Raw genomic sequence first — 24,668 nt, 5'->3', positions numbered from 1 at the left:
TTGTGTCATGTGTTTATTTGAAATTCCAATCAATTAAAATCCGTGTTTTTTTTTAAAATTTCCGAACAAAGAAGCAAAATATATTTAATTAGTTTTGTAATACAATCACATAGTTGATATCAGATTACGACTTTATTATTCGTTTTTTAAAAAATAAATTACCGTGTTTTAATTTTAAAATTGGGATCATAAACATCCGTGTACATTAACTTTTTGCAGATTTATTTTGAGTGATTAGAAATAAACTAACGAAAATTTTCCGCTAATATTTTTTACCCCGCCACATTATGTATGTATGTGCCTGTCCCAAGTCAGTAGGCTGTAATGCAGTGGCTGTCGATTGTTGATGTGTTATTTGTGAACGTAATTTTGAATGTTTCGAATTGCTAAGGATTTTTCACCACAAGAAAGAGATTCTCTACACTAAATTTTTCGGAATGTTTGTTCCTGGGTGATCTTCAACTGCATACTTCATCTTGTATTTATTTATTTTTCTTTGGAGTGATGAGCGAATAAAACTCGCTGACCATATTTCATTTTGAAGTTAATCGTTTTTCTGAACTATAAATGGAAGGTGCTACTTTTCTGCATGTCTGGTTATTCGGGAAATATTTTGATAGCTTTTAGCTAGAATGAAATCAATTTACGGAGTTATCTCCCTGCATTATTTATTTCTAGTGCATTTCAACCACATTATATATATATAGCATTACCAGAACAATAAAACAAAACAAATGTCATATTCGTGCACAAATTCAATATATATATATCTTCATCTTGAATTATTGTAAAGTTTTTTTTGGGTCATGTTTTCACCTTAACCTGTTTCTTAGGTAGAATCGCATTTACATATATTTAAATATGCGAAATTGTGTATCATAATTCATTTAGCATCCAAAACATTTTGAATCTTTATACACTAAGCAAACAATTAATGAATCTCTGTATTCCATGATTCATTTAATTGTATGCTTCGTTCATTGAATTACTTAGTAATCTAGTTATCTAGTCGTCTAATCTTTTTGTAGGTTGGCAATATGAAAGTTGACTTCTTCAATTTGATTATTTGTTGTTAAGCGAAGCATTAAGGCCTGGGTAGAATAACAGAATAAATACACCAACTGTTGTGTTAAGAAATCAAATATAATAACAGTTTACTTCAATTTTTTTTTATGTTAAACAAACTCCTATTTAGGACCAGAATGGTGTAGAAATTGAAAACATTAAATACCACTTGTCTATGGAATATATTATCTACGTAAAAATGAAACTATCTTTAACGAAGTGTACTGTCCACTTGCGAGTTATGTCTTCCTTTATGTAGATTGACTGGTCAGATCTTTTGAAACATCATACGGCGGATCATTTGAACTGTGACTTGACGGAGTGTAACAATCACACGATACGCTACAATACTTGCTTTATTTACATCTCTATTGTTTATCTAATGAAAAAATGAAAACAAAACTGTAATAATGTTATGGGTTCATAGCGCTTTTCTGGATTTAACTTCATCGGAAACGATCAAAACCAAATATTTGAAGGCTTTGGATGTATCAGAACCAAGAGAGGATCCATAAAAGGGACGTTCACACTCATAAGTCGAACACAAGATGACAACGCCAAGACTTAAACACGAAAAACGATTGAGAGAAAGCAGACATACTTGACATAATTTGCACTCTAAATTTAGGTGTAATACCACCAAATCATGGTACGTCACATTCGGTTGTATACGAAAATTGGTCGAAAAAAAATTCCCTTGAATTTGACAGTAGTAGGTAATTAATCCTAAATTTTATTGCAGTAAAACATTTCTGTGTCATAAACATATGTCTTGGGTATTTCAAAGCACCATTATTTTTTTTATTTGGGATTTCAAAAGAATATTTTGTAACCTTCAGGTTACATGGTTACTAAACTTAGTACACATATTAAATAAGGGGAGAAATTTGATTGGTTAACTTCCAGTGATGGTTATTTTCCTATATGCAATGAAATGATTTTTCTATAGTACTGGACAGGATAAATCTTTACTCATGCCAAGTATTTCTTTATTTGAAACAAAGATAAAATCTGCACATTTTTTTGAAAAGTGCAAATTTAACAAAGACGAATAAGGGGAAATAAATGGTGGTATTACACCTAAATAGTCCAGGCAGATACGCTTTCATTGTTTTATAATTCGTCGACACGTGAACAGAAGATAGACAAAAGTACAAGATTTAATTTAACTGTTCGCTTTCGGTCATGCAGTAAAGCCTTTGCGCCAAGGGCTGGTCTTATTTAACCAAAAATTTCTTTAAACATGCAGCCCTTTATTAGTTTCAAAAGAGGCTCGCTGTGTGTAAAACATCCTTATCTCACCTTTTTAAACAAATAATACATTTTGCCAGACCACAACCCGTCAGTATTAATGTTCACTCCCGCATCCGGGTCCACTTAATATGAACAACCTACTGGTTTCATAGTTTGTGGAATATCATTTTACCTGGGATATATTTACCCTATATGCAGGCCCTGCTGGAATATTGTGACACAGGAATGAAAAGTGAACAATTGGGAAAACGAACTCATCGTTTTTGTCGTAAAAGTTCTTTTCAATCAAACTACAGTGAACCCTGATATTCCTGTTTAAATTGTTTACATGTTGTCACTTTTTTTGTTATTTATTATCTACATATTTACACTGCAATTTTTCAATTAATTTTAAATCAGAAAACAATTATTAATGATTTTCATTGCTGATCTAAAACACTGGTACACAAAACATTTAAATTTTGTAAGAATTGTACATGTTCAGATTTTTCGACAAGTTTTAGGATTTTTATGTTCTCGATCCGCAGCATATCTAAATTGGCGTTCCAAGTCATGTTAATTTTTTTCTTATATAAGTGGTGATGAATAACGAATCAAACTGTTCTGAAATCTATTAATATCCCGGTAGGGGGGCAATTAACAGCGTCACTTGTATATGTACTTGTATTAGCCGAAATTCTGAATAATATGTGTATAGATCTTGGACTACTAGTAGACCTCCTAGATACTGTAGAACTGGAAAATGAGGACGGGAATGAGGAGATCCAAAACTTTGAGAAACAGGATTACAACAGAGAGATTTTACTGCTTAATAAAATGACTCGAATACCTAATCATATAATTAATAACATCTTTAAATTTAGGCAGAAACACAAGTACAAATAACGTCAGTTTCTGAAATCAAGAGACATAAATGTCCCACGGAAAGCCTCAAACGAAGATGACTCCTGTTCTGCTTTATCGTCATTCTGTCTCTTGTCTCTTTTCTGATGCAAGTCTCGCTTCCTCAATTTTCAAGTCGTCTCTTTGTTTACAGATAAAGTCTCCCCTCTCAATGACGTAATGTTAGCTACCAGGAAAAGAATGACATATTGATCTAGTGCTTAAATAACAGATTGATTGATGGAATAAAAGGTTTAAGCTACATGACATTATAGTGTCACTGAAAATTTGGAATGTATAACTTGAGTAAGTTATGAATTGAAAGATTAAAGATAAGTCCGGTTTAGCAGTTTGGTATCTGTCCCATCGACTGTTACTTTCATTTTTTGGCATCTTTTGTGTATAAGCTCGGACATGAAATATATGATGAAGGCGTACGTGACCTAATGCAAGATAAAATGTCTGCCATTATCATATTTTCGAGACAGTCGAGATACTATGTGATCCATCCAGACCAACCTGCCTGTTGTATTAATTGTGAATTTGGTTTTTGAAATATTTATCACTAGAAACGAAACAAACAACTTTCAATCAATCAATCAATCACTGAATTTATGAGCCACATAATACTTTCTCTTATTGTCTAATTGTGAAATATAATTTCAAAAGATATTTACATATTTGATGATAATACCTCATTTTGTTTATATTAAAATGCATGGTTTTTTTTATCTTTTCATTTTTTTCCAGCACGTGTTGTTCATGTGGTTAACATGATTATATGTCGACATATAAAGTACTCTATGCTATCTACTCGAGAGAAAACACGAGAACACACGAGGATACATAGGATTACACGAGAATAACTTTCAAACGATGTAACATAATCGCCATTTCTAATTGAAACATCTTCATTGCCTTCATTTATACGGAAATTATGTTTTTTTTCTGTATAAATAAATTGTCTTATCAGGAAATATTATGCGGAAACGATAAGTTTGAAGTAATAAGTTGGAGTTCGATATTTTTGATATTTTATTTTTGACCATCTCATCTTCAAAAACTCCTACAGCATTTATTTAGGAAGTGTTCGTATAAATCTTGACTATGGCAAACGTCTCTGGATCGGTCGTTTTGATCAATCAATTTAATTGGAATTTAAATATAACGGTTTCATAAATCGTTCAATTTGTATTTGAAGCAAACATGTTATTTTACCATCCCTATATAATTAAACTTGAAAAGAACGATTGATATTTTGAATAATGCAAGTAAAGATTTTGTTCTTACATAGTTCTGTGCTTATCTATGACGTAATTATTTTAATTAAGAATGATTTTACAAAATTGTAACTTAATAAGTCACTCTTAAAAGTGATAAATTAACATAGTGATAAGTGTTCGAATATTTTAAGTATGAGAGCCAAGAAGGAAATAAAATAGTTTTCCGTGTAAATACCATTTTCGCTGTTTTTAATAATATGTTATTACTGTGAATTTATACGTCCAAAGGTTAACATTTTATGTAGATTTTCTATTTTCCAGAATATGCTATCATCAACAAAATGACGAGTGACACAAGGCATGCAGTGATAACGAATAAAGAAGAATAGGATTTTTAGGACACTGAGCGAATGGAACATACAAAATCACATGAACTGTTACGTCACTGATATCCCATAACGATCAATTAAATAATAATGACGTCAGAAAACTTTCGAAGACAATAATTGAAAGTTAAAATTAAGATCTCCTTTTTTTCATGTAAGCAGTGAATGAATGATTTTATTCTCATAAACTAGTACATAGCTACAGAGAAAATAACAGTTCATATATAATACATATTTTGTTTCGCATGTGTGAAAATAAATAACATTATAATATTATTACAGTTCCTCTAACCAGGAGGACAGACTCTCAATGATATGTATCGTACAAATCTACACAATTGTTCTAGTTCTACAACATTTTCAGATGAGAATACATTTTAAAATTTAATAATGTTAGCATTTTGTTAACAATAATGTGGTAAATATTTTTCTCTTTCAATGTTAAAAAAAATTGCATGACAAAATGTAATGAAATTCATCGCCAATATCTCTTGAGCTGCAGAGATGACAAGACCTTTCCGATCTCGGGATAGTTTGCCACCTTCCCGTCTCCACTGGCAAACGATGATTTCCGCATCTAAATTTACACAAAGTATATAAAAAATTAAAAGACAAAATCGATAAATACTTTTCAAATTTAAATTCAGTCTTTAAATTCAATAACATAAACTTTTTGAGGATTGATGTAAATCTGCACACCACTCTTGTCGAAATTGGTCTTTAAGCTTTTGCTCAATACTTAATTTTATCCATTGTTTGTTAAAATAATCTTGGCAATGCCATACATTTGACATGCCACATTAATCAAATATTTTCTTAATACATAATATCCATTTATTTCCAATACCATAATTGTTATAGTTAATGTATAATAATTTATAAAGTATGCATGATAATTTATCTTCATTCGTATTATCAAGAAGGCGACACCAAAAGTTGATCATGCGTAGTTTAGCATATACAGAAATGGGGTATCTTCCAAGTTCTCAATAAATCATAAAATTTGGAGTCGAGCTTTTAAGTTTTAGAATGTGCTTACAGAATTTCAAATGCACTCAAGTATATCAAAATTTTCGTATCCCCAAATTTCAGCCCCGTATAGAAGAATGGGTACAACAGCTTTATCAAACATATCTAGTTGGCATTCGATCGATAAGTGATTCAATCTACTCTTCTTGATAACACTATACATAGCTTTAGTTGCTTGGTCTCGTAAATATTTCCAAGTTTCGAAAAAAGATGCATTTCTAGAGAAAATAACACCAAGGTAATTATAATGTTTAACGATCTCTATTTCTTCATTTTCAATACAAAATTTTATGCAGTAACCCTACATTAAACAATTCCTGATATGAAACACAAGCCATGGAATATATTGTCATCTTCCTAATAGTTTGGTTGCATGAATTTTGTAACATAAAAAATGAGTATGTAAGAAAAAATATTAATCAATAGTTCTAGGATAATTTGACAGCACCAAATAGAACATACTTGTTATCTTTGATACAAAAAAAATTAAAAACGAGAATGATGAGAACAGAAAATTTTCGAGCATTGTGTCAAAGAAATCAATCCTGATATGAAACACACTGCATTGATAATTGTATCATCTTGAAGATCTATTCGTCTACATATCTGCTGATATATTGTTACATAAAAGAAGAACGTGAATAATGAAAATTAAAATAACTTTTTTAATGTCATGATTAATTCTCAAATATTTACTAGTTAAATGTTCAGGAGAAAGAGATTTTCTTCACACAATGGATTATGCAAGCGGTGAGCTCAATTATTTAAAACAAAATCTGATAAAAAAAATTAAAAGTTATGGTCTCATATTGTCTTTCTGAAAACATATCTTTAAATAAATATTGTACTTTGTTATAAGTGCGAGTACAATGGATTTTTTGTTTCAAACATGTCCGTGTGAAATAGGATATCAGTTACATCTTTTCTATTTAATATAAATGTGTTTCGCTTAATTATTTCTATGGGCAACTAATTAACAAAACAAAGGTCATCTTTAAAATATCACGTATAACTCTCTTATGACTCTGAAGTCATGACATATGATACATTACATCTGAGAAAGTATAATGCCTTTTTATAACATCTGAGATAAAGAAAAAATTAAATCATTGATAAAAAGAATGCGAGTCGATAAAGATAAAATATACATAAGCATAATAGTTCTTTTTGTGATTTACTGCATAAGTTCAGGATTAAAGCCGAATTATGTGGAAAAAGATATGCAGTCAATGTTCAACAGACCAGATTTGAGATGTCCCATGAAATGTAATAGATACTCCGCCGTAAATCAGATGCATTATTGTATCTCCCGTTCAAAATCGGACGTAGATGATGTTGGAAATTTAACAATTGAATACAAAGACGGTCAATATAATTCCGAAATTGTGAATCGTGGAGGAAAACATGATTTGTATTCGCTGTATCACCGGTATGGTCATCTTACTATATTACCCAGGAATATTTGTTACTTTAAAGGATTGTTTGTAATTGATCTTTCATTCAACAATATCACGAGTATAGAAGAAAATTCGTGCTTGAGAAACCTGAATACTCTTCTTCTTCGTGGAAACAGCTTACAGTTTTTGAATAATTATACATTGTTGCATATGAAGTTTATTCGTGCACTTGACTTATCATTTAATAGAATTGATAAAGTAGACCCAGGGTTTCTCCTGAAAATGAACGGAAGTTTATTTTATCTGAACTTATCCTTTAATAAGCTGGTTACAATAGATATAACAAATAGAATTGCGTCAAAACAGCAGTATTTTTGTGTGGTAAATTACTCCCACAATTCAATAAAAACTGTAACAAATGAACAATCATAAAAATGCAAAGACCGAACCACACTCGGTCATGGAGGCATGGTGGATGTGTCAAATAATTCGTTTACGTCATTCTTTGATGTGAAGATGTTGAAGTTCTTTGGCTTTCAAAACCTTCTTCAAATCGGAAAACTTATCTATTACGGGTTTGACTTCAGAGATAATAAATTGAATTGTGATTGCAAAATATATGAATTTGCAAAAGCTGCAGAGCGGTTTGTATATGCAATAACGAGGGATTACTTTGACGTTAAATGCTATACACCGAAATTATTTAAAGATAGGACAATTATTAAAGAGCGCCAATATGAAAACTTGATTTGTAATTTGTCTTTAGCAGACAAATGTCCACCAAGATGTCACTGCATATACCAACCAGCAGTAAAAACAGAACTTTGATTGATTGCTCTTATTCAGATCGCACAAAGATATCATATGCACTTCCTGATTACCAAAGTTTAGAAGTCGATTTATCAAACAATGATTTGTGCGATTTACAAAACCAGTTCAAATCTAAACCAAAACGTAAACATATAAATACATCCTACTTTCAACGTGTTCGTTTATTCAATTTTACAAACAACAACATTAAAATTCTACCACGATCTAATTTGTTTCTGTTAAGAAATGCTGAAATAGATTTTAGGGGAAACAATATTAATTCATTACATAGATCTATTGAAGTGTTAAACCCTTGTAACATTTACTTAGGAACTACAAGTATGCAATGCGAATGTGATGATATTTGGTTACAAGAATGGCTTCCAAAAGAGGAGTCTAAGTGTGCGAAAAATATGCAAATATTATGTAGAAAAGACAAAAAATTAATGTTCCATAAAGATTATGTCTAAGGAAGATCTTGGGTGTACAATACCGAATAAAAACATCCCATGGATAAGCAGTTTTGTAGTGGGTGCGTTCGTTCTTGCAGTTTTACTGTCGGAAGTTATATATATCTTTCGGTTCGAGATATATATCATTGGACGTAGAATTATTAAGAATTTTAAGAGAAGTTCAATTCCATTAACACTATCTTACGGTGTGTATATTTCTTGCAATGAAGACGATGAGAATATTCGACTGTGGTTGTCATCAAATTTATTACCAAATCTCGAGCAAAAAACGCTTAAGGTGTTTTGGCCCTGCAGAGATAGCGTAATAGGGTCATCACGTGAACAGGAAATAATTGAGGTGATGTCCAGAAGTCGCTTCTTTATTATTATTTTGAGTGAAAAGTACAATGGACCTTTGCGTTGGAATGATTAAGAGTGGAAATATGCTTGGCACAACTATACACGTGATCTTCATCGGGATATACTTATAGTTAACTATGATCTTCTTGAAGCTAATGAAATTGCCCGAAAATATTTAGGAGCCTTTTTACGAATTGGACACTATATTGATTTTTATAACCATAGACGATCAATAGAGAACGACATATGTCGTAGTTGTAAACAATTATAAAAAGATTGGGAATTATGCGCCAGAAAACCGTTTGACTGCTGAGATCGAAGAGGAAAAATTGCCCTTTCTGAAAAAATAGCTTTTGTATTCAAAACTAGAGTTTTGAGAAAATTGATATACAGAAGCATGGCAATGTGATTTAATTCAAACAGATTTTTGGATAGGATCTTTTTGCTTAAGTTTTAGTTTTCCCATGCTCTTTGTTTTTCTTTCCTTTCCTTCCTTAACAATATTAATGTCCGTTCTTTTGTTTGAGTATTAAACTGCTAACTTTTTTGATACATACGATGTTTTGGGAACAAGGTTTAATCTGTAACATTATGGATTGAGTTCTATTTTCGAGTGTGATTTTAAAACTAAATGTGGATTTGCATGAGGGCAAAACAATAGACGATAACCCGGTAGACACACTCTGCCTTTTATCTTTGAGTTCATGCGATTCCCTCAATTTTAGATTTGTGCCCTAATTTGTCTTCTTGATCGAATAATTGTATAGTCTATGTCGTAGCTATAACATCTTTCTTGTTCATGTGTAGCTACAATATCTTTCTTGTTCATGTGTATCTCATCGAACACGAAATTTCTCCAAATTATAAAAAAAGAAAATAAACAAGAGTGTGACTTAAATTTTGGAACTGGAACAACATAATGATTTAAATTTCCAGGGTTTTTGAAGTATGTTGTCTTTTGTTTCTTTGATAATGATCCTTGCTTGTTTATCTACAACATGCTTTTTATTGCTATTATGGTTAATATCGCCCAACAAAATGTAACATGCGATACATTAATTTGTATTTTCTATGCCAGAATCTGTTAGAAGTGTTTGTTCATGTACTGTTTTTTTTGTGTGAATTTGGTGTTGACGACAGATCATGTATAGTCCCTTAAATCTATTCGGTACTTTTGGAAACTGTTAGCTTATATATTGTGCATAAACCCGTGTATTGTGGTATACCTCTTGATGATTTTGGTATGTTGTTTTTTAGCTGCATAGTTGACGTCGACCGAGATTTGTTAATATATTAATCGCTTATAATTGGAGTTTTTCATTCTAACTGTAAATAAAGAAAAAAAAGTGGAATCATGATATTCATGCATAAACTTTAATAAAATTATTTCTTAAAATACTTGTTTCTATTATGCTATTATAAAGCATGAATGAAAAGAACATTGAGATAATGATATTTTGGATAGCATTATTCGTAAGTTTTGTTTTATATTAGAACTGCAGTAATCTCTCAATTCAAAATACATATGCAATGAACACTTCTTAACTTTCGTCTGGTTGATATTTATATGTTTACGCTGCGCGAAGTCGTGATCTTCTACACTACATTCGGAATAAAACCATCGAAAAAAATGACGTGCCGTTTAGCATGCATTATGCATTGACATCTTATTATCTTATTTATATATTTTTCTTACTTATGACACATGCCCTTTAATGATTTGAACAGTAAAAACAAATGCTGTAACCAAATAAGTTTTGTATCGACTAATTTTTATAAACACTGCCTGCGACATTTCTGACTGGTCAGAAAAATATTTTTCTAAACAAACTCTCCCCACCAAAAAAAAAGAAGATACATACATAAAGAAAGAAAGAAAGAACATCGGCTAACGAAAAATAAACGTGTAAGATATAGGATAATGGTGCGTTCATCTGCAATGTATATTGTCAAATAATTGTCAAAACCAAAACCATCACAGGTAGCTCAAATTGATCGTATGATAGATAAGGAATACGTATCTTATGTCAGTGAAAATTAAGGCGGGGATCTGGAGAACCAAGGGATAAAAAAATACACGAATTCGATCGTTTTTCATCAGGTTAGAATTATCTAATATCGACAAAAATGCCATGGCATGATTTTAAAAGTCTTTGAAAACTTGTTATCACTTGAATAACGTATTTAACAAAATGAATAGGTTGGCAATTACCGTTCCAATTAGGGACGTACGTCGAGTTACGAACGTATGTCATTGTATTTGTAATCTCTTCTATGATACCGGACTGTATGTGTTTTTCTAATAAAATTAAAGGGCGTACCCACTAATTTCTTTCTATTAAAGGCCAACTAGTTTTCAACATGTCTTCAAACCGATCGAATAATATAACAGGCATGGTCTGTTGGTCTCCATATATGATCTGAGTTGTATTATTCATAGCGGTCCGTTTGCCATCTGATGCATCCATCTTTACTGCTGAAGCAGAAGCAATAATTTTGGCTTTGAAATTGATTGCTTCTTCAGATAAATCGAAATTTATTATATGTTCTGATTCACTTTCATGCTTACAAGCTATACAAAATACTAAAATTAAAAACCCAACAATTCTCAAAATTTTATATGTAATGAGGAATTTAAAAATTATTTTATGGGTTCCGAGTCGTGTTAAAATCCTTGAAAACACAGCTGTAGACCTTGAGGCAAAGAATACCCTGGGTGACCCTTTATCTAACTGTGATATACCATATGCTGATTTTAAATCTAATATTAGAGAATATGTTTTTAATATATTAAAAAATGAATGGAGTAAAAAAGATGATAATCAATTACATGAAATAAAACCTGATCTAGGCAAACCTTTCAATAATTTTATGTGCAGAAAAGATCAGTGTGTTATTTCTAGATGTCGTATTGGTCATACTAGAATAACACACGAATATCTTTTAAAAAATGAAGATGAACCACAATGTGTACCTTGCAACTGCAAGTATACTATTAAACATGTTTTTAATTGTATTGACTTTGCTGATATTCGGAAGAAGCATTTCAATGTCAATAATATGTATGATTTATTTAATAATGTTCCATTTACAAATATTGTTGCATTTTTAAAAGAAATTGGAATTTATTATAGAATATAAAAATGTTATTATATTTAAGTCGTTTTTAATTTTTATCACGTTATCTTACTTTTGATTTTTATTTGTAAATAATCAATTTGCTGTAGTCTAGAATTTTAGTATATTAAAGGACTTTTTGTCTTATTTTATGCTTTAAATTGTAAAAATATTCGAATTGGCTCTCGCCGCGATATAGCCTTTTTGTGCTAATGCGGCGTAAAGCAACCAACAATCAATCAATCAATCAATCATAATGGTCCCAGTTGTCGTCTACTCGAACCAGACCTGGTCTTGTCTAAAAGTTTGGATGTGAAAAGTGGCACCAAAAATAATCTTATAATTCTAAAGAATATGATGATTTTAATGCCTTGTTGTATGCGCACGAGCAAAAAGTCCCCATAAAATTTGAAAAAATCGAAATTGAATGAATGATGTTTTTTACGATAGGACGAAGGCTTTTTAAACAATTGTTATTTTTTCTCTCTTTTTTAGCAATGCATCACTCTCTACTGTCCTCATCTATTATTGTACATTCTGCTTCTCCATCCAGATTCTCGTGTATACCATGAGGGTCAGGATTGGGGGTGTGGTTTATTTCTGCATTCTTTAAATTATTATGCCACTTTTCTCTACATTTTATTTATCTTACTCATTGTTCTTTCTCTATTCTTTATATTCTAGCATCCCAATATATTTTACTTACTGATGTTTAGTTACATTACGTTGTTTATCTCTTATTTATATACTGGTTACCACTGTAGATTACAAATTGGTGTCATTCATGACAATTAAACAGAATACACATGATATATGCAACCATTCTTGGATGAAATTAATATTACTTTAATAATACACTTTTTGAAACCATTTTTATCAATTTTCAATTTCCATTGTCTCAATTGTTCATTGTTCATGTGTTGTTTCCGTATTATTATGTTTCATTGTTCATGTGTTGTTTCCGTAGATTTTCGTGTAGATTTTTCACACAATGATATTAATATGGTTATCAAACATAATTCCTGTCTTTTATCGATGTTCAAAATATTGCATGCAAGTAAATTCAACCAACTTGTCATTTTGTGTACATTTTTTGTGTGTAAAATGTATATAAATTTATTGATGAGTAACCCACCTTTTCATTTTATAGATCGTTTATCGAAGCTAGAAAAAAAAATAATTACACTACTGGATTCAGTACATTGAATTGTTTTGTCAGACATGAATAATTTTTATGATAAAAATATATTTAAAAAGTTATACAATGAAACATACTGACGTTGCAATGCTTTACTCGATAACATCTGATTAACAGACTTTAGCCAACCCGATCAACAGACCAACCTCCGATATAGCCGCATACTCAATATAGATTAACCGACCAATCTCTCGGTTAGCTGACTGCCGGCCGTGAATTATGTGACACGTCTTTATCAGTTGTGTTATTTGCTCTAATCTAACCTTCTCGGTTTATGTGGTATATTTATGATATGACATATCATCATTTATTAAATATGTTCAAAAGAAGTGATTGATAATTCTTTCGAATAGTAAGTTAATAATATGACCATAAGATCACAACATAGTAGAACATTATTGTATTATCGATAATCAATTTGTTCCAATATTGTTTATATTTGTTAAAAATCTGCAAATTTGTGAGTTATCGAATATAAGGCACGATTATCTTATACTTGCCTTGATCACATTAGTAAATAATATAAATTCACATTTGTTAGTAATAAACATGAACATTATTAAATACTTCATAAATATTATATTAAATGGTAAAATTATATTTTTGTTTTTTCAAACATTTATAAAAGGGGAATATTGAAATACTATTTCGCTAGTAGCTGTAAAAATAATTAAATTAATATTTTATACCTGAAAAAATACACTTTTTTAAAATTTGAATAAATATTTAAGTATAAAATAAATAGAATAGGAAAATTCAAATCAAATCGATTAGCATGAATTGATAGCTATGCCCCCTACAAACATTAGTTAACATTTACCCAAATTGGCTTAAAATGACACTACCAAAGCCTTTGTTCATAAAAATATCAAGAAGTTATCAAGTGTAACAGGCTTATAATTTATTACGCCAGACGCGCGTTTTGTCTCCACAAGACGCATCAGTGACACTCAGATAAAACATAGTTAGAAAGTCAAACAAATAGAAAGTTAAAGAGCATTGAGGGCCAAAATTTCCAAAAAGTTGTGCAAATAAGGTTAAGGTAATCTATGCATGGGATAAGAAAATCCTTAGTATTTCTAATAATTCACACTTTTGCAAACAGATAATTTACAAAATGACAATATAAAAAATTATGCTAATGAAACAAATGTGAGAAATGGCACAATAGCAGCTTAATCAAATCTTAACGTCTCTCCTCCAATAAATCAAAACATAAAAAAACTGTCGAATCAAAATAACAAAGCAAATCTTCACATAAAACAAATAATAATGTTAACGAGACACATGTTTTTGATATCTACTGTCGGATACAAGTTAGACAGTCAGACATTTTGATGGAGCCAAATTTTGGAAGTATAATATAAAAATATGTTGTTTTACCATGTTCACGTGAACTTATTATTTGTTTTAAAACACATCGTATTTTGTATTGTATCTTGTCCTAATCATTGATAAAGATAAAAAGAGATAATGTTAGATATACAACCTAATATCTGTATATGAACCAATCCTACGTATATCAGTACAACGAACAATGTACACACTTGAAAACATTTTAAAAGTTAAACAGGAAGTTCATAAAACCCGATAAAACACTCAATTATGTCAACCAAAGTTATAGTTTGGTCTTATGTTGTGCTGTTGGACCACTGTCGTAGTTAAAGGGGGATGATTGAGTACTCACACACATGTTGAATCTCGCCAAATACATCATGTAGATATAAGAAAATGTGATATGAGTGCCAATGAGACAACTCTCCATCCAAGTCACACAATTTGTAAAAGTAAACCATGATATTTTAACGTACCACCGTCTTCATTATGGAGGCTTGGCTCACAACGAACAACAAGTTATGAAAGGCCCAAACATTATAACAAAAAGCAATAAATCAGTTCAACACTAAAATATACAAAGTTGCTGCAAAATCATGAGTTGAATCACAACAATAACACTATACTATAACATAATGCTATGAGTACCTGTAAGTTAGCTTCAAATTCTTGACCTTCAATTTTCCTAGTATCCGATTTATGTACATTGAATCGTAAAAAACAGCCCATATTTATGCAGAATGCTCTGCTTTCTAATAAATATCTAAAAGTTTAAATTTTAACAATTTTGTAAAACTGCTATATTTTGGGACCAAAAAGGGGTCTTACAGGACCTACTCCTTAAATTTAATGAATAGTTTTCCAGGTAGAGTAGGATGCATCCGAGTTTAACATTGAGATGATACTTGATATTTATGAATGGTAAAAATACATAACAGTATACAAACTTTCCTTATTTGTACAGGAATCAAATTTGACAAATACAACACTTTATAGCCAAACTGTTTCTATTTTGGCTATGACAGAATCTCATAAACAGTTGTGTTGGTCTTGTCCTGGTGCAAAATACAAGAATACAATAGATCTTTGGTGCTTTGACTGTTCAGAATCAATTTGTATCGAATGTAAGGAAAAACATTTAGGAAAATTTCATGTCATCATTCCAATGTCAGAAGCAGAAAAAGTGGATAAATCTGTCATTACAGGACCTTGTACATGTAATGAAAAATTCTCTCAGGATTCTCTTTTGCACTGTAAATCTCACGATAAAATCTACTGCAAGTGCTGTGGTGCACCTTCAGTTCATATCAATTGCTCCGATGTCCAGAGTATTGCCAACGCTGCCTCAGGATGCAAGCAAAGGACATCAGTTTTAATTACTGATATGGAATTAAGACTTAGTAATTTGAAGACTAATTATATGTCACTTATAGAAGAACAGGAACTGAATTTAACTGATTTAAATTTTCAGAAATATCAAATCAAAGTTCAAGTTAGCGATTTCCGTAAGGATATGAATGAGTATTTCAATGAATCAGAAGATAAGATTGGAAATCAGCTAGACCGTTATTACGAGCAATGTAGAGCTCAAATTTCTAAAAACATACAGGCTACCCTAGAGAGATACAATGTGCTATCATCATTCGAAAACACTCTCCATTTACTTATCACAAATTCTTCCGAATGTCGGACTTTCATTGCAGCAAAGAATATCGATTGCAGACAATATGAAGAAGAATCTGTCTATGAAACGTTTCAAGACCTTTTCAAGCTATTTAAATTGTCGTTTCTCAAGGAAGAAACAAATGACATACATACAGTATGTACGACATTAGGAGAGGTTAAGCTTGAAGTAGTAGAGAAACAAAATATGAAAGACTCAAAAAGGGATTCAGGGGTACAAACTTCAGTCCGAGTGCGAATGACTGCAACTCGTCTGTATGCTTACAATTCAACAGAGTTTGATTTGGGAACGGATGGTAAAATAGTTAGGAGCTGCCTGACTCCACATAAAATGGTTATTATTATAGGTAATGCACGAGCAGTATGGACTTACAATATAATAAGAAAAAGTATAGAGCGCATTGATTTAAGTGATTTTCCTGTAGATGTATCAGTTATTGATGATGAGTCGTTTCTAGTGGCAATGGCTACAAAAGGTGCCAGTATCGTCAACTTGTCAACAAAAACGGTACAATATATTCTAAATTATAACTCAAAATGTGTTGCATATCACAATGAAGTTATATATACAGTCCGTAAGAAAAAACTTGTTCTTTCAAATTTAAATGGATCGATTATAAAAAAAGAGGGTTTAGGCTTTAACGCAAATGGCATTTGTGTTGATAGTAAAGGCGACGTGTATGTGTCTGACAATAAGCAAATTTGTAAGTTAGATTCAGTGAATTATCGAAAGGTAGTTGTATTAGAAAGGAAGTGGAATAGAACTTGTGATATTGGAGGAATTACTATTGACAAGGATGATCGATTGTACTACAGTGACAAAACTAATGGTGCAATTATGAGATTAAATCTCAATTCGACAACAGCAATTGCAATTATTGAAAATTTACAGAAACCGTTAAGCATTGCATGTAACAAAACAACTAATCAGATACTTATCATTACCGATAGGGGAAGTAACATAGAAATATGGCAACTTTGAAATGTAAGTATCATCATATTATATTTATATTGGTGGCAAATTAACATTAATAAATTGATATTTCTAATGCAGAGGTACAATACATATGTCAATTCTAGCATTTCTGTTAATACAAATAGATAAGCAGCAATATTTTGAGTCTACAAAAAGTTCTACAGAAAATACGACGGTGTTATTCTTGCTTTCTGAATAGCATGCACTCTGGGTAATATTGTCAAACGCGTACACCAAAATATTATGAAAGATTTAAACAATATTAAATTCGCGACCAATGCCACGAGTTAACTCTTCGGTATTTTAGTGGTAGCGGGTTTCCATTAGTGCGGAAATTCGTAGATTAAACCAAAAACTTGTAAAAGTAAGTACAACGACTGGTCGACTGAGAGACCGACTAATGTATCCGGTAAGGGTTCATAGTTTTCCATGGAATGTTACCTCAGTGTTACAGTTAAATACTTCAACGGCCAATTCGAAACATCGGTAAACAAATAGTTAAACAGTTGAAAAACGTTATCGTTAGTGTATGCCGAAGAAAAACAATGAGTCATTGGACAAACGCTTAGATACTGACTTCAATGACTGAAGTGCGCTCGTTTTTCATTTTCGTTGTATAATTTTTTATTTGTTACTTTAAATTTGCTACTGTTGAATACACTCAGTGTCAAAATATCGAGAGTTGTTCGGTGTGAGCCAAGGCTCCGTGTTGAAGGCCGTACATTGACCTATAATGGTATACTTTTATAAATTGTTATTTGGATTGAGAGTTGTCTCATTGTCACTCACACCACGTCTTCCTATATCTGTCTATTCCCTTCAATGTTTTGTATGTTTATAAATTACGTTTTCCAATTCATTTGAAGCAAGTTCCTAATTGGAAAATGTCCAGTAGAGCAGCACCATCTATTGATCTGAGTGTAAGTTCTTCATTATTTTGTTTCGTTTCAGGTTTAATTCAACCAAGAGACAAACTGCGTTTGAGATACAGCCACTGTGATGTATGGTAGATTTGGTAAAACCGTAATAACTTATGCTTATAGTGGTTTTCGTGTTCTGGTACAGACAAAAAAAAAGACATTATATTGCAGCATTAATTAAACGTTTTAAATTTTACTTATGTTATTGCTGCACGCTTAATTCCTTGTTGGAAATTATTACAAACTAGCCGTTGCCGTTATCGAAATAACTTGGTCAGTTGATACATGAGTCATTGTATTAAAGCTAGCGGTTTAAAAGCTCTCGGTCGAGTGACTCGTAAACCGGTATGAAAAGTTTAAGCTAATTCAGATCATTATTATATATGTCTTTTTTTGTCAACATATGTTTCCATTATGTTATATATATATATATATATGCTGTCTTTAATTCTGTGTTATTTGTAGAACTGAAGTACGAAGATTGGGATTTAAACTGATGTTAGAAGATTGCGAGTTTCAAACGTGACTTATCCCCGATTGTGACTGTTTTGCTGAATGTAAATTTGCATTGCTATAAGACGTGTCACAGGTCTTTTCTATCCAATATTGATGTATTTAGTTTGATGTTATATTAGTTATTCTCATAAGATTTTGTTAAATGTCTAATCGTTTGTAGTTTTTTCTCTGTTTTATTCGTGTACTATGATAAATATAATTCACTTATTAGATTTTAGTTGGGTAAACTAAAATACGATATATTTGCTTTATAGTATAATTTAAAAGAAACACAGACATAGCTAGTTAATATAATTAATTATCTAATTACTCCCGTAATTTTATATTGATTAGTATTGTAATTTTCATTGTTATTAATAAATGTATTACAAACCTTATTTTTAATTCTATCCTATTTTCTGGAAATGTTTTGTAATTCTAATGTGTCGTCACTTTGTGTGTTCATTGCTTTGGCTAACTCGACTGGGACTTTTCATTTGCTGGTTGAGGTTGTTTTGTTATCAGTTTTTATTCTGCAGTTAGTCACCACTTCGGTTTTATCATGTATATATATTTTTATAAATTTACTGTTTGCAAAAGTATGAATTATTATAAATAAGAAGGATGTTCTTATCCCAGGCAGAAAACCCTAGACGTATTAGGCACAACTTTGTGGAACTTGCGGTCCTCAATGCTCTTCAACTTTGTACTTGTTTTGGCTATTGAACGTTTTTCATTTGAGCATTGTTCCGATCACGAATACAAAATTGACATGTCATAACACATACATTTTGATTTAATGGTTACATCAACATGTACTGCCAAAGGCTTAAGGATTACAATTTAAATACTTGATAGATAATCATTAAAATGTAGTTGCAAAAGAGGCAGTTCATTTAAAAACGTATAAACGTTCACGTATTCGCATCTGCAGATTTATCAAAAAATAGTATGTGATTGCGAGCTTAAGAACACTTTACGTTCAAAATAATCAAACATTCACTTTCAAAATTTACAAAAATGGTGTTTTTAAAACTTATAATAAGGGGGTCTATCAACTACTTTTACATGCCATTAAAAAGGAGCCAAGGCAGGAACGCAAATATTGTACACAATCCTTTCATAATCTAGTTTTAAAATATTTCAAGGTCTTACATGAATAAACACACCAAAAAATCAAATGTACTACTTATATACATGAAAGGAACTTTGAATATTGTCCATTTGCGATTTTATCATAAGAGGTAATAGAAACACGAGGTGTCTTCAGATGTCATATACATACATGTACATTCGATAAAATAGTACTGAGTACCACTCTATTGGTCAAATAACAATTTGGTTTTACGTGAGCACAAGTTAGCACAAAAATAAACGATTTTACCGTATTCACTTCTATCATGCCTGTAAGCTATTCCAATTATCCGGAATATCTTTAAAAGTCGGATTACATGTTCCACAAAAACTCGATATTTCCTAATTGTTTTGTTAATTTTTGCATTAGAAATTAATCAGTTTGTATTACTGAAGTACATAAAATTAAAGCTCGAGATCATAGCTGTTTTTTGATAAATCTGCAGATGCGGATACGTCAACGTAAACGATACGGTTGATACGTCTTTAAATGACCGACCTCTATAAGAGATAATGATTAAAATTTATTTCATATGATTTTTTGTAAAAAATAAATAATGTTTTAAAATCACTTTCTCTAAGCGTTCAACCCCGATTTACGAAATTTTGTGCAATTGCATTCATATCCGAATCCTTCATTTAGTTAACTGTGTCGTGTTTCTAGTTTGTGGAGGTCAGTGATATATTGTCAATAAACATAAACGAGTAAATAATGGCAAATATAAATAAACGTGTACCCTTCTATTGTTCCAAAATTAAACACATCATGAAGGCGAAGCACCAAAATTACACACACCAAAATAAAGCACATGCCTTTTGAGTGAAAACGGCCAAAATTTCCCAATTTACGGTAGTAGAGACCTAGGGTCTTTTGATTTGAGGTCGTTACTTAATGACCTCAAAGTTAAGGTCAAGATCAAACGTAAGTTTTAATGTTTTCGATTTTGGCCTTTGCTTTAGTTTAATATATGTAAATGATAGAGCCTAAGAATTCTTGCAAGCCATATGACATTAAAAAAGGCCAACCAGAAGTTTGAACTTTAATTAGCTTTTTATTGTTCTCATTTGATTTACTGTACACTCAGAAATAATTTCGATATTTTTATAATTGCGAAATATGCTACAAGTTAAAAATTGCAATAATTCAAACATTTTTATTTTTTATTTTATATATCAATTGAACAGGATTTATCTCAATATTGTAAAAAATAAAATCATATTTTAGTCTAAAACGACAAAATCGCAATAATAAATGCACGGAATAATTTCTGAATTTACACTAAAAATATATTGAACCCTATATTTTGGAATCAATGTTGAGTAATCAACAAAATTATATATTTTGTAAAAAATATTTCCGTTCTCCATTACTCTACAAAATTATTTTCTTTTACCGGTGCAAATTATTTTATTTCGCGGCATTTTTAATAATGTTAACATCGTTATATCATGAAAATGGCGGAATTTTGTGAAAGGATATGGTTGACTTTATGAAATTGTTTATGATCTAACGCCCTTTTATTGTATTTACATTGTGTCCAAGATCAAATGTATTCGTCTGGTGTATATTCACTTGTTGTTTTCATATATCTTCTGATTGGGTTAAGGCATTTCAATTGATATTTTATAATGTATCTTTCTATGTTGTGATGTCACACTATTGCTATTCAAATGAGGATGTGAATATACATGTGTAGCATATGATTTCAGATTAAGACATGGATTTTTTAAAGGGAAACATATTCAAAGAATGCCTATCTGATTCGCTGATAAAATAAGTTATCTACGTTAATATCCGTAGATATGGATATTTTAACACCCTGAAGTAGCCCAGAACACCATGAGGCGTAGCCGAAGGGTGTATAGGGTACTCAAGGGTGTTAAAATATCCATATCTACGGATATGAACGTAGATAACGAATTTATCCCCGGTCTTAGTCCGAATCGGGCGAGTTTTCTGGAAATTCGGGTACAAAGTGTAACGTGAAAACAACGTTTTTTTTATTATAAAAGTTTTATTGAAATTTGGATATTTTACATATTTTTTACGGGTAGTCAAATATAAGACGTTTTTAATGCGGAGACAGAGAAACTGGATTGAGTCAAAATTGGCGCTCAATGTTGTTAGAGTTACGTCATAGATGGTGTGACGTCAACGTGGGTCATTTGCATAGCTAGGTCAGTAGTCCCATTCCTTGAAAATGAGGCAGTTAGGTGAAATGAGTGTAAATGATCGGCATAATAGGACAAAATCGTTAATGAATTAAATATTTAAGTGCCAGTCTTTGTAAGAATCAGGCAATTTAGGTAAAAATCAAAACATGATCAGAAAAAACCCACTGAGCAAATCATGCTATTTAATACTAATCATCATCCTGAGTTAAAAATAATTGGTCTTTCGTTTGTGTGTGTCTGGTAATATCAAATAACTTGGTTATAAAATTGGTAGAATGATAGCAAATTACAGAGTTATCTCCCCTTATTCGTTAATTTCTAGTGCATTTCAACCAAATTGTATCTTCTATTACCAGAACGGAAAACAGAAATGAATGTTATTTTTGTGCATAACTACATTTTATGAACTGAAATCAATGTCAAATTGGGTGGGTTTTTTTTTGGTCATGTTTTCACCACTGCCTGATTCTTAGGCAGACTGGCACTTAATTACAAACATCATGGATAATCTACAGAATTCAATATTTCACAAGGAGCAATCATGGAACTAAGGAAAACTTGCGTGAAGTTACCCGGGATAATGGTTAGCAACGTCCGGGGATATGGGTTAGCAACACCCAGGGGCTATGGGTTTTGTAACGACGAGCGTTAACCAATAGAAATCCTAAAAATATACTAAGCCGGAAATAACAAATCATATCCCAATGGCGATCACTTGGAATAGGACCTGATACGCGAAATAGCTTCATCAGTAATTGTGGTATACAACACACAATCAAATACACATACATTCTATACAGTGCAGCGAAAAGACTAATTGTCTCCTATTATATATCATTATATATTACATATGGTGTTGTATTCTACTATTTTTATTGGATATGAAGATCACGTGTTTCCAATAAAATTGAGAATGGAAATGGGGAATGTGTCAAAGAGACAACAACCCGACCATAGAACAGACAACAGCAGAAGGTCACTAACAGGTCTTCAATGCAGCGATAAATTCTCGCAACCGAAGTCGTCCTTCAGCTGGCCCCTCAACAATTATATATACTAGTTCAGAAATAATGAACGCCATACTAAACTCCGAATTGTACACAAGAATAGTTTACGCATCCGTAGCATTGTTTCTTTTTACGTATATTGATGCTATGTTTCTATGTTTCTATTTATATGTATATTGGTGGTCAATATAGAAAAAAAGCTAAATTTAGATTTATGACGTCACACATTATAACAACCATAGAGGAAGCGCCGCAGCAGACAAAATAAATATTGCAAGTTTTTCAGGATATTTTAAGAAATTTATGTTGAAAAAAGACGTTAAGAATACAAGAAAGCTTATGAAACAAGCTATGAAATTGTTAATAAAAGTAATTGATATTTTCAATTACATGTAAAAATTCTTGCAAAATACAGATTAAAAATACACATAGCATACTGATCGAAAATATGTAATGTAAAAATTAAGGACTTTCACTAAGTCAATACGTTATATATGGACCTGTTAGATTATATTGACACTCGGACTTCGTCTTTGGTCAATATAATCTGAACAGGTCCATATGTAACGTATTGACCACGTCAAAAGTCCATAATTGATAAAAAATGAATGTCATTAAACGAAATAAAAATGCATAATGAATAAAATTAAAATTAAAAAATAAAAATGCTTCAAATATCAAATATTTAATTTAATTTTTATTTGTTTTTATCGGAACACGTGTTTATAGTTATAAATAGAACAGTTATGCGTTTGTCACAAAGCCTGATGCTATTGTGACAGTGGAAAAAGCAGCAATCGTTCATTGTGTGATCAGGTGCATCACACAGTTTCAGTAACAAGAGGCCATTCAGTCAGGCTCTTGTAACACGACCCTACAAGTCACCCAGTTTCCCCGGTGACAGATTGGTGGAAGACGACGGCGTGCTGACTTCTATGCTTAGCACACGATCCAGAGACCTCAAGCAGCCAAGCGAGTTCCCCAGATAAGTAGCGTAAACAATATATTCAGCGATGGAGTACAACTTCCGACCACAATGGAGACCATGGAACATCCAGTCAGGTTATAGTCCAGCATGTGGGAGGTGTGGTAAATTTCATAAACATTATATTTGTAACTCGATCAATCTAAGATGCTTTTCTTGTGGAAAATTCGGACATTATTCAAGTAAGTGTTTTTCGAAAGCAGCAAAAGACAGCAAAAGAAAACCAGTGATTGTGAAATCTAAAAAGCAAAAAGAGCGCGATACAGCTAGAATACACAGCTACATTCAGAGTAAACATATTATACGTGCTTTACCGTTCTCTGGTATGAGAAATTCACCGTTCATTCAATATTTGGATATTTCAAATGTGCTCAAAACAGAATTAAAAAGTGTGAAACAGAAAATTATCAAGGAAAAGAATACAAATCAAGAACAGCAAAAGTGCATCGAAACACTCAAAATTCAATTAAAAAATCAACAATTCGTCGTATCAGAAAGAGACCAGTTCAAGCAAGAACTTGAAAACCTGCGTCAACAGAAAGAAGAAAGTGCTTCGCGCATAAACATACAGGAATATGTGGATCAAATTCAAGAATTAAAGGACCAAGTGATCGAAAAAGACGGGACTGTTAAAATGGTGCAAGATCTTTACTATATGCGTTCGACCGAATTTTCGGATGAAATCCAATCATTGATAAATGAAAAACAAGCGTTAGAAAAAGAAAAAGCAGACCTATGTTCAAAGGTAAATTTTCAAGCGGACTCGATTTCTCAATTGACTTTTC

General features: G+C 31.5%; 2 protein-coding genes across 2 annotated transcripts; both read left to right on the top strand.

The window, feature by feature from the left end:
• The first annotated feature begins 7,499 nt into the window (after window positions 1-7,499).
• Window positions 7,500-9,290, top strand: LOC139526561 (uncharacterized). The gene is made up of 3 exons (XM_071321720.1): window positions 7,500-7,663; window positions 7,871-8,046; window positions 8,935-9,290. Exons 1-3 carry the CDS (start codon window positions 7,519-7,521, stop codon window positions 9,127-9,129), a joined length of 516 nt encoding a protein of 171 aa, XP_071177821.1. The 5' UTR covers window positions 7,500-7,518; the 3' UTR covers window positions 9,130-9,290.
• A 6,185-nt stretch (window positions 9,291-15,475) lies between these two features.
• LOC139528220 (uncharacterized) lies at window positions 15,476-18,800 on the top strand. Its single transcript, XM_071324104.1, has 2 exons — window positions 15,476-17,176; window positions 18,119-18,800. Exon 1 carries the CDS (start codon window positions 15,527-15,529, stop codon window positions 17,171-17,173), a length of 1,647 nt encoding a protein of 548 aa, XP_071180205.1. The 5' UTR covers window positions 15,476-15,526; the 3' UTR covers window positions 17,174-17,176; window positions 18,119-18,800.
• Window positions 18,801-24,668: the final 5,868 nt, after the last annotated feature.

This window comes from Mytilus edulis, chromosome 6 (assembly GCF_963676685.1).
Source record: "Mytilus edulis chromosome 6, xbMytEdul2.2, whole genome shotgun sequence".
Classification (NCBI taxonomy): Eukaryota; Metazoa; Mollusca; class Bivalvia; order Mytilida; family Mytilidae; genus Mytilus; species Mytilus edulis.
This window is presented reverse-complemented; position numbering and strand designations above follow the sequence as displayed.